The 14,783-nt window shown below is 47.1% G+C and overlaps 1 protein-coding gene across 1 annotated transcript in view; it reads left to right on the top strand.

Annotated features, from left to right (window-relative positions):
* The first annotated feature begins 7,226 nt into the window (after positions 1 to 7,226).
* Positions 7,227 to 14,783, top strand: part of ESYT2 (extended synaptotagmin 2) — a 151,011-nt gene continuing 143,454 nt past the window's right edge. The window contains exon 1 of the mRNA XM_019528575.1: positions 7,227 to 7,233. Within this exon, the coding sequence (XP_019384120.1) occupies positions 7,227 to 7,233 (7 nt within the window). The remainder of the gene's footprint in view (positions 7,234 to 14,783) is intronic.

The raw sequence follows: 14,783 nt of genomic DNA, 5'->3' as shown, positions 1-14,783 counted from the left end.
CACCCCTCCGTCCCGCGCCGCAAAGGATTGTGGGACTGGCGCTGCGTCCCGGCCGCGCTTCCCGGGTGGGGCAGGTGCGCAAGGCTGTAGCTCGGGACTGGCAGCGCCGCTCTCTGCTTCGGCCCGGACCTTGTTACACTCCCCTGCTGCCACATTTTCATCCAGCTGCGTGACATGGCTCCCCAGGCTGCGCTTCACACCCTTGGATTAATTTAGAAATTCGGAGCCAAAGTAAGGCAATATGATAGAGACATTTAACTTGATTTAAACTAGGCAACACAAATAGTACACGCTACCCAAAGGCTGGAGAGAGACAGTAAGTTGGAGCAGTTCAACCATGTCAATGCATTTCTCTTCGATGGTTAAAAAAGACACCAAATGAATTAAATTTGTAAGCTAGAACATGTGAAGATAACAGCCTTACAGAAAACTTGAACAATATAGTAGCTTTAAAGAATATTGGTTCCCTGAATACACCCCTCTTTTGTTTAGTATAACTAAATGAACCTACGCGTGTCTCTGCTTCCAAGTACAGTTCAGCTCTAGTTAATGATGACGGTGTTTTGTTTTTTCCAAGCACACACTTAAGTCAATGCCATCGGGGATGGAAAGCACCAGTATGAGGGTGACTGTGTGGATTTGGCATAGGGCCTTTCAAAACCAAAGCTCACACACTAATCATAAAAAATCATAAAAACTAGCAAGCAAGAATGCAAGTCTGGAGATCTCACGTCTGATAGAATTTAAAATCCATTGGATCTGATCTTTAGACATTTTAATTGTATTTTAAAATTAATTTTACATTTGCATTGTGGGGCAAGTAGTACAATACATTAGTAGTTTTTACTACTAAATGATGAAAACAAGAATTAATGAGTGTTTTTGAGAACATTTTCCTTATAGGCATTGAAAAGTACAACTAACTTGAATCACTAGGGGGTACACATAGTGCCACTATGAAGAAAATGAAATGGTAACATTAGTAGTGCTAGGATTACATATAAATTTTGTGTCCACATGTCCTTACTGTGTATTTCTCCCTCTTTTCCCCTCATGTTATCCTCCTCCTGCACACCTTACTCTGAAAAATAAGAATGTAAATGGTGAACTGAGCAGTGTATAGTATTGCCTTATGGTGTTCTTCTAATGCCTCCAGACAGAATGTACTGCCTTTGATCCATTCTCTTCCAACCAATTCTGATGAAATGGAGTAGGTAATATTGCAAATCCCAGGTCAGGAGCAAATCCTAGGTCAGGACTAATGTTTGTGATACCAATGTAACAGTGCTGCCCACACTAAAGACTTCTTTCCCTCTCCCAACTTCTTCCTTCTACATATACTGTTTCTTGTCATATTCTGATTTTCTGAGATTGGCATAAAAGCCATATTAAATATGGTTCTAAAAGCAAGTGTATGAATTACCTCTAGGTAATTCTAGATGTTCTTAACTGTTACAGTAATCAAACTTCCAGGATCGAGCAACAGGAAGCAGACATTGTGCTAAATATTTAGGTCAACAACTAAAATATACACCCTGAGAAACACTGAAAAAAGCTCACTAAACTACTAGAGGAAAAAGAAGAATGAGAGACTATGATAAAGGTGCAGCATATGAAACAATAATAATGAAACAGATCTGGGTGTTCTGTATTCAAGAACAAATAGCATTTTATGACCTAAATTGTTACCTAATTTACAACCTGTGCAGTCATTCTGAAGGCAGTGTATGTAAAGGACAGTCTGATATGCCACCTAGGCTTAGGAGTCTATTTGAGAAAAAACATTTATACAGTGACCCACCAACCTAATGCAGAGGAGTTTAACTGTTTTTGATGGGGGCCAGCGACAAAAGCACACAGGTGAAAACAAAATGTACTAACCTAGCCTTAGGGTTGGAATCTAGTGGTTGAGGAGAGCAGAAACTGGAATCCCCAATAGGGCCATAAAAGAAACAAGAATGAAAATTTCAGGGAGCCTGTTGAAAATGTCTATGTAGATGTCTATAGAAAACCAAAAACATAGAACAGTGGTGCTCAATGTTGTTGTCCAGTGGGCCAGATGGGCTGTGCCTGGCTTCTTCCACAGGCTGGATCTGGCTGCAGGACCCAATCCAGTGGCTGGGGCAGGTGCAGGAGGGCCGCATCCAGCCATATGGGGATATGGAGGGGAGTGGGAAGCAGGCTGGCCCCAGTCCAGTCATGTGGGGAAAGGGGGCTTGGCTTGTCTCCAACCAGCCCTGTGGGGGGAGCGAACATGACCTAGCCGTGATCTAGCTCATGGGAGAAAGTGGCATAGCTTGGCCCCAACCTGGCCAGGCAGGAGGAAGGGGGCGTGGCCCAGCCTCACCAGGAGAGAAGAGGTATGATCCAGCCTTGAGCTTAAGGACATGTGGCCCGGCCCAGCGGGATGAAGGGGGTGTGGCCACAGTTGGGGGTGAGAAGGTGACATGGATTGGCCCTAAACCAGTTTCACAAGGGAATGGGGGCCTGGCCCCACCCCAGCTTTGTGGAGGGAAGGGGGCATGGTCTAACCCTGATTTGGCTATATGGTAGAAGGGTCATACCCCAGCTCCAACCCATAGTGCAGGGTTTGGGATTTCGGCAACAGGGGAAGAGTTGCATTATTAACTGTCACTGCTCCCCCCCCACCAAATTTCCTGACCCTTGAGGAGCTCCGTAGGGTGGATACTAAGATTCCACAGGTCACATTTGGCCTGTAGGCCAGAGGTTGATCCCCACTGCTATACTGCTATAGAGAATGAACAAGGTAAAGTAAGAGCCTAGATGTGTGGCTACTTTAGGTTTGGTTTTGACTAATACGGAGGAAGTGGCATGGAGGTAATTTGGATGGTAGCACTCCTTAACCATGCTAAGGAAAGGTATGAGAGCACCAGAACAAGGACAATAGCCTTCAAAGAGTAGACTTTAACAACTCAAGGGATCTAATAGTTAGAGAAGTCTTCATAGTTTCACAGTTGCTAGGGTCAGAAGAGATCTAAGTAGATCAAGTCTGACCCCCTGCCACGGGCAGGAAAGAATGCTGGGGTCAAATGACCCCGGCTAGGTGATTATCCAGCCTCCTTTTGAAGACTCCTAGGGTAGGAGTGAGCACCACTTCCCTTGGAAGTTGGTTCCAGATCCTAGCCGCCCTGACCGTGAAGTAATGCCTCATAATATCTAGCCTGAATCTACTCTCAGTCAACTTATAGCTGTTATTCCTTGTTACTCCTGGTAGGGCTCGGGGGAACAGGGACTCTCCCAGAGCCTGCTGGTCCTCCTTGGCCAGTCTGTAGATGGCCACCAGATCCCCACTCAGCCTTCTCTTGTGGAGGCTGAACAGGTTCAGGTCTTGTAGCCTCTGTTCATGGGGCCTGCTTTGTTGCCCCCTGATCATGTGAGTGGCCTCCTCTGGACCCTCTCCATGTTGTCCACATCCCTTCTGAAGTGCAGCACCCAGAACTGGACGCAGTACTCCAGCTGCGGCCTGAGCATTGCCGCATAGAGGGGAAGGATCACTGCCTTGGACCTGCTCGTGATGCATCTATGGATGCATGACAAGGTGCGGCTAGCTTTCCTGACCGCGTCCTCACATTGTTGGCCCATGTTCATCTTGGAGTCAGTAATGACTCCAAGATCCTTTTCTGCCTCTGTGCTGATGAGAAGGGAGGCCCCCAGCCTGCAGGTATGCTGCTGGTTCTTCCTCCCCAGATGCAATACCTTGCACTTGTCTGTATTGAAACCCATCCTGTTCTCATCCACCCACCCCTGAAACCTGTCCAGATCTAGTTGTAGCCTGTCCTTCTCCAGCATGCCCACTTCTCCCCACATTTTAGCATCATCTATGAATTTGAACAAGGTGCTTTTCACCCCCTTGTCCAAGTTGCTGATGAAGATGTTGACCGGTGCAGGCCTGAGGACTGAGCCCTGGGGGACCTCACTGCCCACATCCCTGCAGGTCGAAGAAGACCCATCCACCACCACTCTGGGTGCGGCCCTCCAGCCAATTTGCGACCCATCTGACTGTGTAGGCATCAACACCACGGTCGCCTAATTTCTTAATGAGAACAGGGTGAGAAACAGTGTCAAAGGCCTTCCTAAAGACTAGAAAGACTATGTCCACCGCAACACCTGCATCCAAGGATTTTGTGACCTGGTTGTAGAAGTTCACCAGGTTGGTCTGACAAGACCTGCCCCTAATGAACCCATGCTGGATGCCCCTAAGCATGATCCCCCCTGCTCGTCCCTTGCAGATGTGCTCCTGGCTAATTTCTCAAAGAGCTTCCCTAGGACCGAGGTAAGACTAACAGGCCTGTAGTTTCCTGGGTCTTCCCTCCTCCCTTTTTTGAAAATGGGTACCACATTGGCCCTTTTCCAGTCCTCTGGCACCTCTCCAGAGCACCATGAGTGCTTATAAAGCTGTGCCAGGGGTCCCACAATGACCTCTGCTAATTCCTCAGCACTCTGGGGTAGAGATCATCAGGACCTGCTGATTTGAACATGTCTAGTCCCACCAGAAGTTCCCTGACTAGGTCCTCACTGACCCTAGGCCTGGCAGCACCTCCCCTGGGTCTGTCAGGGATCCCAGTGGGGGGGATGCCCTGGTCCCTGCTCGAAAAAATGGAGGCAAAGAAATTCTTAAAGAGGTAACCACCAGATTTCCTACTGTGTCCTGCAGAGGCCCTACATTACCCAGTACCTTCTTTTTACCCCCTATGTATTTAAAAAAGGACTTCTTGTTATCCTTGATCTGGGTTGCTAGTCCCAGTTCCATCTCTACCTTAGTCTTCCTAACAGCCCCCCTACAGTCTTGAGCAATGGTGTTATAATCCTCCTGGGTGATGGCCCCTCCCTTCCATTAGGTGTACGCCTCCTTTTTAGCTTTGAGATGTTCCTGGATGCTTTTGGTGAGCCATGGGGGCTTTTGAGCACTCTTGCCCACTTTGATCCACGTGGGGATTGTTGCCCTTTGGACTTGGAGGATTGTCTCCTTAAGGAACAATCACTCTTCTTGGATTCCCAACTCCCCTCCTTTCCAGGAGGACCTCAGTGCCTCCCCAACTACTCTCCTTACCTCATTGAAATCCACCCTCCTGAAGTCTCAGTCTGCTGCCTTGCTGCAGGCCTTTGACACCCTGCGCTGGATGGTGAATTTCAGTAGGTGATGATCACTATTGCCTGCAGTCCATTCACCAAGTTGTCTCCCATGGCCAGGACCAGGTTCAGCAAGGCATTTCCCCTGGTGGGACTTTGCACCTCCTGGGTTAGACAGAGGCCCTGTAACTTGGGTAGGAACCTATGTGAGCAGTCAGACCTGACTGACTGCTCTTCCCAGCAGATGTCTGGATAGTTTAGGTCACCCATGATGACCACATCCCTTGACTTAACTGCCTCCGCAAGCTGACCTGAGAATTCCCAGTCCAGCTCTTCCCCCTAGTTGGGTGGCCTGTAGTAAACCCACACCATTAAGTCCCTTTCCCCCCTGACCCCCTTGTATTTGAACCCAGAGCACTTCAGTCTGCCCCCCCCAACCCAGTGTTGTTTGTTGAGGATGTGTATTGCTCTTTGATGTAGAGCACCACACCCCCACTGTTCCTCCCCATTCTATCCCTCCTTGTACAGCCTAGAGCCCTTGATGTTTACTGCCCAGTCATGCATAGGGTCCCACCAAGTTTCAGTGAGCCCCACTATGTCTGGGTTTGTGTTAGCTAGCAAGTTCTTCCTGCTTGTTCCCCATACTACGAGCATTAGTGTAGAGGCATTTAAGGCCTCCTGGTGGTGTATGCACCGCCCCCCCTAATCCCAGGACTATCTGGGTCCCTGTCACTTACCTGGGTATTTCTTGTGCTCGTTGCCTGTCTTGGCTAGACTGTTCTTGTGCATGGCTCTTGGTTCGGTGTTCCATGGCTCCCTCCATCCTCATCTTCCCCTTCCCCCAACAAGCGTAGTTTTAAGCCTACTGGAAGAGATTGGCCAACCTGAAAGAGAACACATGCTTACCTTTGGGGGAGAGGTGAAGCCCATCCCACCCAAGCACGTTTCTTGTCCTGAAGTATGTGGTTTGTGTCCCAAAAAGCTGAAGCCCTTCTCAGGACACCATTTCCGAAGCCACGTGTTGACCTCCCTGATGCAGGTGTCATGGTGTCATCCACATCCACTCACTGGAAGGACAGATGAGAAGACCACCTGTGCCCCCGTCTACTTCAGCTTGCTCCCCAGAGCTTGGTAGTTCTTCATCAGGCGATCAGGGCTGCTCCTGGCTGCATCATTAGTGCTCGCATGGATTAGGACCAGAAAGATATCTTGGAAAGACTATGTAAGGGAGAAAGGACTGGAAGAAAGCTAGCATGTACTAAAAAGAAACTATTAAAGACACCATAATAGATTATCCCAATGTGAAGGAAAGATAGGAGTCATGGTAAGAAACCATCAGGAGCTCTGTAATAAACTGAAAATAAAACAATACAAAGTAGAAACAAGGGTAAAAATATATATATAGATAAATATAAAGGAGTAGAAAAAGTTCTTTACATAAACTAGAAGTAAGAGGAAAACAAAGGAAACTGCACATCTATTAACAGGGAAGGAGTAGGAAAGCTGTAATTGATCTTAAGAGGGCTGAAGTATTCAATGCCTTTTTTGCTTTGCTCTTTACAAAGGTTAACTGTAACCACAGACATACTTAATTCTCATAAGGAGCTAGGAGTGCTGAGCTGAATAAGGAAACAGCAGGTTAAAGAATTTAGATAAAAAGAAGTATTTAGATAATACAGGTTTATTCAAATTTGCAACATCTGATTAAATTAACGCTAGAGTGCTTAATGAACCAGCCAAAGTAATCTCTGAAGCTGGTAATTACTTTCCAGACCTCACAGAAGATGTCTGGAGAAAGATACTACATTTGCCAGTCTTGGAAAAAAGTACCCAAGAATTTATAAATCAATTGGCCTAACTTTGTCCCTAGGAAATTTCTGGAACAAAGTATTAAACAACCAATATGTAAGAAACTAGAACATAATTAGGAAGTAAAATACAGTTACAAAGGATTTGTCAAGACCAGATTACATCATAACTGGCATCATACCACACTAATTTCTTTTTTTTTATTTGGGTAACAGTGGATAATAGATAAACAGTAAAAGCAAGTGATATGTTTTTAATTTAGCTTTTTGAGAGTCTCACAGGACACTTTCATAAGCAAAGTAATGAAACACAATATAGATGTCCTCATGACGGGTGAGTGCACAATATCATTTGAAGAGTGGCAGAAGGCAGAGCAGAGTAACAGCATAGAGATTAACACATTCAGAAAGTCAGAGGCTTTCTTGGCTATAGCTTACTTTAGATGGGTTGGAGACTGGTTATCTATGGTTCACTGTTAAAGTGGGAGAGTATTTCAAATGCAGTCCCACATAGATGTGTCCTCAGCCCAAGTCTAATCAATATTTTTATCAATGGCTTGGAAGACAGAATAGAGAGTATACTTTTAAGATCTGGAGTACACCAAGCTGAAGGAGGTTTTGGGCAGTTTGGAGAATGAGGCAAAAATTCAAAATGACAAATTATAGGAGTGTTCTGAAATCAACAAGATTAAATTAAATAAATACCACTGCAAAGTGGTATACTTTAGAAGGAATAATCAAATCCACAGAGGCAACATGGAGAATACCTTACTAGGTAGCACTATGGCAGAAAAAAAATCAGGGGATTATAGTGGATCAAAAACTAAATGGTGCTGTTTCAAAACAAGGCCAATATCATCCCGGGTTTTATTAGCAGGAATGTTGTATAGAAAATAAGGGAAAGATTTTTTTTTCTGTTCTCCTTGGCATTAGACTACTGTGCCCAATTTTGGGAGTATTGTGGGAGTACTGTGTCTAATTCTGGGTACCTAACTTCAAGAAAAATAGAGAAAACTGGAGACAGTTTAGAGAAAAGCAACAAGAAAGATAAGAGGTTTAAAAAAAGGCTATCATGACAAGATTTAGGATTTGGGATTTGTTTAGTTTACAAGAGAGAAGACTGAAGTGAGACATAGCAGTCTTTGACTAAAACATTTTTTTAAAGATGGCAATCATTTCTTCTCCAAAACCACTTGTGAAAGGACAAAGATAAATCAGATTAATTTGCAGCAAAAAATATTTAGGTTGGTTATTAGGAAAAATTCTCTTATCTGTTAGGGTGGTGAAAGGCTGGAGTAGGAATGTTGTGAAACTCCTTCTTTGAGGTTTTTAAGAACAGATCAGTTTTTAGATAGTCAGCTGTTGGGGGTTGTTGACATGTTTTCTCCTTCAGTTCAGGGGATTGGATTAGATCAGGGGTCAGCAACCTCAGGCCAGATCTGGCCCGTGGAACCATTGGATCTGGTCCAGAGAGCTGGGGCTTCAGCAGCATTTGACTGGGGGTTTTGCTCAGGCCATGCCACACCAGGTTACTGGACAGCTTGGAACCTGCGGTTGAGTAGCTGCAAGCTATCTCAAGCTGCAGCCAGGCAGTGGAAAAAAGCAGCAGAGGCTGAGTCCTAGCACTGGCCCACCTACAATCCAAGCTGGGTCATTCTGGGCCACTGGGAAACATTGCTGACCATTGGCCTAGATGACCAATTGAGGATCCTTCCAGCTCCATATTTCTATGATGCAGGAAACATGATTTTTAAGGAAGAGAAGAGAAGTTAGTCTGAAGAAGAGAAAAGTGTGAGGAATTTGACAACACACTTCAAATACCTGAGTAGTGGTTGTAAACTTCTGTGTCCCTAGGGAGAGAACAAGAGGTAATGACCTTAAATTGTAGCAAGGGAGGCTAGATATTAGGAACTTTCTAACTGTTAGGGTAGTTAAGTACAGGAACAGATTACTTATGGAGGTTGAAGAGTCTCTGTCCTTGGAAACTTTTAATAGTAGATTAGATAAACACATGGATAAAATGGTTTAGATGGGGATGATGCTACCATAATCAGAGCTTGGACTAGATGAACTCCTGATGCTACTTCCAGCCTTATTTGTCTGCAGTTGTTTGGTGCTGTGCAATACTGTGCATATTGGACAGTACTTAACAATATAGGACCATGATTTTTGTTGGAACCTTTACCTATTACTGTACAAAAATATTACGGCCTTATGTCACAAGATTTGGGGAAGTAGATTAGGATGAATCATCCTCTGGTTGACTGTCCAATATCGTTTATGGTTTCTTCAAGTATGACAGGACCTTGAGAAGAATTGTCAAATGACAGTAATTTCTGTTAAGCCAGAAGCAGTGTTGTTTCTTTTTTATTAGTTGTACCTAGAAGTTCCAAGGTTGAGACTGCAGCACATTGTACCATGTATAAAATAATGGGGTTCCTATTCTTAGATGATGATTGCTAATTACAGTGCTGTTCTCTAAAGTCAGTGAAACACCAAATGGGCAGAGCAGTATTCCCATACGGATCTATTTTATCTATAAATAAGGTCAGAAGGGACCACTGAAATCATTTAACTTGATGTTCTGTATAGCACAGGCCATAGTATTTTCATGAATTAACTTCTGTTTGAAGTAGACTACAGCACATCCTTTAGAAAAACATCTGATTAAGATTTAAGTGTTTACAATCACTTAAATATCTACTAAGTGATAGAGATTTGGGGGAACGATACCAATAGCCGATTAAGGAGGCATATTGGCTGATACCAGTTGCATGCAGCTGGTAAGTCTGTTGTGGTGGAAGGGGAGTGGGGAGGGAGTATCGGGGGGAGATCAAGGCCCCTGAAGTGAGGGAGGAAGTGGGGCTGGGACAAACGCTGCCCAGCCAGGGTGGGGCTGGGGGTGGTGCCACGGCTTGTCCTGGGGGCACAGGGTAGGGGACAGCTTGTGCCACTGCATCCATCCCGGGAGGGCATGGCGGGGGCATACCCCCCAGATCTGTGTGGGGTGGGGCAGGGCACACTGCAGCTGCTGGCTGTGGCTCTTTCTGCTGGGGGCTGGGCTGGGCTGGGCACAGGTAGCTATGAGGGGGGCTGCAGCCACCCCAAATTTCACTGTAGCCCCCCCATAGCCCCACCTCTCAAGCACAGCCGCAGCCCAACCCCCCCCCACACACGGGGAAGAGCATGGTGCAGCCCCGGCTCCCACCCCCCCCCCACCCCCGGGGAAGAGCATGGTGCAGCCCCGGCTCCCACCCCCCCCCCACCCCCGGGGAAGAGCATGGTGCAGCCCTGGCTCCAGCCCCCTCCACACCCCCCCCCCGAAGATACGGGGCACCTGCCCTCCTGGGGTGTGCGTGGTGGTGAGCCATCCCCCACCACCTGCTCCCCACCCCACCCCAGCTGGGGAGCACCTGCCCCAGTCCCAGCACCATCCCCATACCCTCCCACTGTGAGGTTCTTGATCTGCACCCCCACACCCCTTCCCTCTCCATTCCCCTTCCACCACAACAGACTTACCAGCTGCACACAGCTTTCCAAGCTGCTGAGCTGTTCTCTTCGCTGTCTACATGCTGCACTATGGTTGCAAACATGCACAGGCATTTATTGGCCAAATCATTAGCCATATCAGGCAGATTTCTGATGCAATCAATTTTCTTTATATTGGTGCGATCCGATATCGGACCTCTAATATCTACCACAGTCCTCATTAAGTTGCAGTTAATTACCCACTTGTTAAAATGTTGCAATTTATTTCTAGTTTGAATTTGTCTGGCTTTAACTTCTAGCCAGTTGATCTTATTATACCTTTGCTGGATAGATGAGCTCTCTGCTGCCTAGTTTCTGCTGTGATCAAATCATCCCTTCTCCTTGGTAAACTAAACAGGTCAGGTCTTTATCCGGTATGGTTCTTCTATCATTTTCATGGCTTTTTTATCTTCTCCAGTTTTTCAATTTTTTTTTATAAACAGTGGACTACAGAACTGAATGCAGTATCGCAGTAAGGGTTACACTAGTGTCAAATATATATAGAAGTGATATAACGTCATTATGTCTCATTATAATCTACTTGATGTTTATATTTTTTTTTATATTAATGTTTATATTATTGTCTGGCCACAATCTTCTGCTGGGAGCTCACATTGAAATGATTACTTACTATAATTAAAGTTCTTTTCAGAGACACTACTTCTCAGGATAGTCTCAGGAATGGTATGCGTTCCTAGATGTGCAACTTGATGTTTGGCTTTGAAAAAAACACCTATTGCTTGTTCTGGAATGGAATTTATACTCCCTTATAAAGCATTTGGGGCCTCTGGCAGAAAAGGAGGATAAGATCCAAAGACATGACAAATGGCATTGTGTTACTTTACAGGTCATTTTCTCCTAAAATAATTGTTTAGGCCTACAGTGTATGTTAATTACAATGTAGTGACCTCCTAATTTCCTTTACGCCATTTTAAAGATTTTTAGACTTAATCCTTCTTCATGCTAGTGATCTTAAATATCTTATCTTGATACTGGAAGGATAAAGGGGGAAGGGTATGAGATAGGGGAAAAGGAAAGTGAAGCAGGAACCTCATGTGTAAAAGAAGCCAATATCTGAATAGCCCCTTCTTGTTTGATTCATGTGAGGAGGAGAGTTGAAGAAGCAACATTAATCTGCAAGAGTAAATTGAATCTCCAGAGCCTGGGATTGTGCTTCTGCTGTGTGATCTTGAACAAGTGACCTTACCTTTTGTGCCTGTTTCCCCTCCTCTCCTTTGTCTCTCTTGCCCATTAAGATAGCTCATACCCAGAAGATCTTTTAGTCTCTTATTATGCATTTGTCTTGTGCTCAGCATAATGGAGTCCTGATCTTGGTTGGAGACTTTCGGCACTGCTGTATTATTAATGCATGGTCAGAGGAGTCAGCAATATTTGAGCAAGCATGGGAAAAATTTCAGGAAACACCTGCTGTAGCTGAAAAGTGGAGGCAGTAGTTAGCAGCTCCCCTGAAGCCATTCACTTATCACTCTGTCCAGTGATATCCATTGGTGATACTATCTGCAGCAGCAAAATGTAGAAGGCTGCTTCCTACCCAAGGGTATAACAGACCGCAGCCTCTTGTCAGCTGCTAATATGAAGACAGACAGCTGGGTACTAAGGAGAGAAACGGTCACATGGGATTAGAGTGGAAGATTAAGGAGACCTGGCATATATATAGGGAGCACAACTCAAAGTGATTACAGGAGACCCTCACCATTTGCGGGTGTTACTTTCCAGAGATCCCTGCGAATGGTGAAGTCTGCAAATACGTCATGAACGGCATGTGCCCCTGGTGGCTGGGGGAACACGGCGGGAGCATGGCAGTGGCAAGTGCAGAGCTCCCACAGACGCCGCCAGTGCTGTAACAGTCATCACGCTGCCTGCCAGTGGGGAGAGAGCGTGGGTTGGCACAGCACCATGAATATTTGAAACTGTGAATGCCAAACCCGCGAATAGCAAGGGTTTTCTGTATTGGGCCCAGACATGATTCTGGAAAGCTCACTCTGCCTCATCTTTTCCTTGGCTTTGCCCATCTGCAGATACATAACTGGCCAGTACCGTGCCTTGCACCCTCCAAACCCTGCATTTTCCTTGTAGCAACTATTTAGCAGTGGGGAGAGCAGAACAGCGGTGGTGGTACAGGAGCAGCGGTCAGAGGTTTGCTGCTCCAGGGGAATGTTGTCTCTGCTTTGCTGCTGACATATGCCAAGTGGCCCAAAAAACAACCAATTTTTGTCAGCAAAAAAAGAAGACAGCAGTGGTGAACCTCCAGTTATTGCTACTGCAGTGTGTGCCACCACTATTTCTCTGCTCTCTCTGCTGCTGGAGTTGCTACAGAGAAGGTGCAAGGTGTAGCTTTGGGGGAGGGAGGGGAGATGGGTGAGGCACCCCCTTAGTTACATTCTGGTACTCCCTCTTCCCCAAGGCAGCACCTTGGGCTCGTACCCACCCACACACCCATTTGTTATTGTACTATATTTTCCTTCTCTGAATGCCATATCTATCTCTCTGCTGTTCCTTATGACCCTGTGATTATACAATAGGAGCCTGTAAGCTGAGCTTCATGTGCTTTTTGTGGCAAGGCAGCTCTGCTTCTGAGGAGCCCTCTCGTGAAAGAAAAGAAGTGTGCGGGAATGATCAGGGGGTCAAATATGGCAGTGTTTAGCCTTGCCTTCATCTGAGAACAGCCCTGATCCAGAAATGATGTGGCTCTACCCTGAATGTGAGCAGCACCTTATTTCTCAAAGGCCTATTTATAGAAGACCCAGAGACAGGTAATGCCAGTTCTGGCAGGCTGTGCATAGAAAAGTGCAGCATGAAGGGTACATTTGGTACAGCTCTCTGGAAAGAGTTGATATCCAGTAACCCTTCAGCTAGGCACTTGCCAGCAGTAACATCTTGATGCCTCGGATAAATATTTCCATTAAGGTTCATTGAATCATAAAAAGAATCAGAGAGAAGCAGGGCTGGCCTATTTGATGCACAGAGGAAAACATGGGCAGAGGCCCACAAAGAAACTACTAACCCCTCCTGTTATTAGAGGGGGTCACTAACTGTACATTGACTGATTCTGAGGGAAAAGAAAAGTGAAAACAGGGATGGGACTGGGGGTCAAAGATGAGTAAGTGGTCCAAGGGGGGACACCAAGTAAAGCATACCAGCCAATGACCACTGGCTCCTTGGACTCATTCAAGAGCCAGTGGACACTGCCCAGTGAAACTGCCCCAAAATGTGAATGGCTGAGGGACAATACAAATGAATATTGGGTTAACATGGGCCTGATGCCCAGAGAGCAACAGTTAGCACCCTGTGTCATGGGGGTAGGGTGGCTATTGCATCTATATCAACTGATTTTGGAGGACAACTAAAGAGAAAGCAGGGACAGGAGTGAGGTCACAGGTTCAAAGTGCCCCAAGAGAGGACACTGAGCAGAGCACCCCGGCCAGCGCCCAGTGGTTCTCAAACGAATCCAAGGAGCTGGTGGACACTGCCCAGAGAAACTCTGCCCAGAGATTTTATTCATTTATTTTTCTAAAGAAACGTACTGTATTCCAAGCCAAATCAGCCAAATCAAGTGGCCCTACAGCTGGCAAACATCCTCCAAGCCCCCACCAGGGGCTTCGGATATTTCCAAAGTCTTTTGGCTGGCATCCTACGTGTGAGCCCAAGCCCAGAGGCTCGGGGTTTGGATGCCCCTGAGTTTCGCCTGCCCTCAGCCGTATGGCCGCAGCAGCAAGCTAGGGCCTCCCGTTTCCATAAGGTGGGCTTCAAGCCTTGGCACCTCGGCGGGTACTGAACCCCGCCAGAAGAGACGTGATCCCCAGGAGCGCTTAAGGAAAACTGCCTTCGTGGACCCACATACATGGTGTTTCCCTGCTCAGAGGTGTGAAGGGCTGAGGGCCAGGACTAGGTCACTACGGATCAGCTCCGGTACAGCCTCCTTGCCGGTCAGGTGCATCGCCAGCTCGGCCGGGGCGGGGGGAGGTTGACCCCGAGGTCTCCGGCCAGGGAGGGCCTCCGCTGCGCGTCAACGAAAAGGCGCAGGGAGCAGCTCAGCCTCGTGAGCCGGCGGCGGACTAAAGCCTGGCACCCTCCAGACGGGCCCGTCACAGCCCCCGCTGCTGCCCGCAGGGCCGGTGTCGGGGGTGCCCCGTGGGCGCAGGACCTGACCCTGACCCTGGCCTAGGCAGGGCTCCCGCTGTCACCTGTCAGCACACAACCGGGCCGGGCGAGGCGGGTGCCGTGTGGCTCCTCCCCGCCAGCGAGCGGGCGGGCCAGGCCGGGCCCGGAAGCGGGCAGCGGTTGGTGCGAGCGCAGGATGCGAGGAGGTGCCGCCGCCCGATCCCGCCCGCAGCC

Source organism: Crocodylus porosus, unplaced genomic scaffold (assembly GCF_001723895.1).
Source record: "Crocodylus porosus isolate Cpor-Errol unplaced genomic scaffold, CroPor_comp1, whole genome shotgun sequence".
Taxonomy (NCBI): domain Eukaryota; kingdom Metazoa; phylum Chordata; order Crocodylia; family Crocodylidae; genus Crocodylus; species Crocodylus porosus.
The sequence above is the reverse complement of the archived record's forward strand: the minus strand, read 5'-3'. Positions and strand labels throughout refer to the sequence as shown.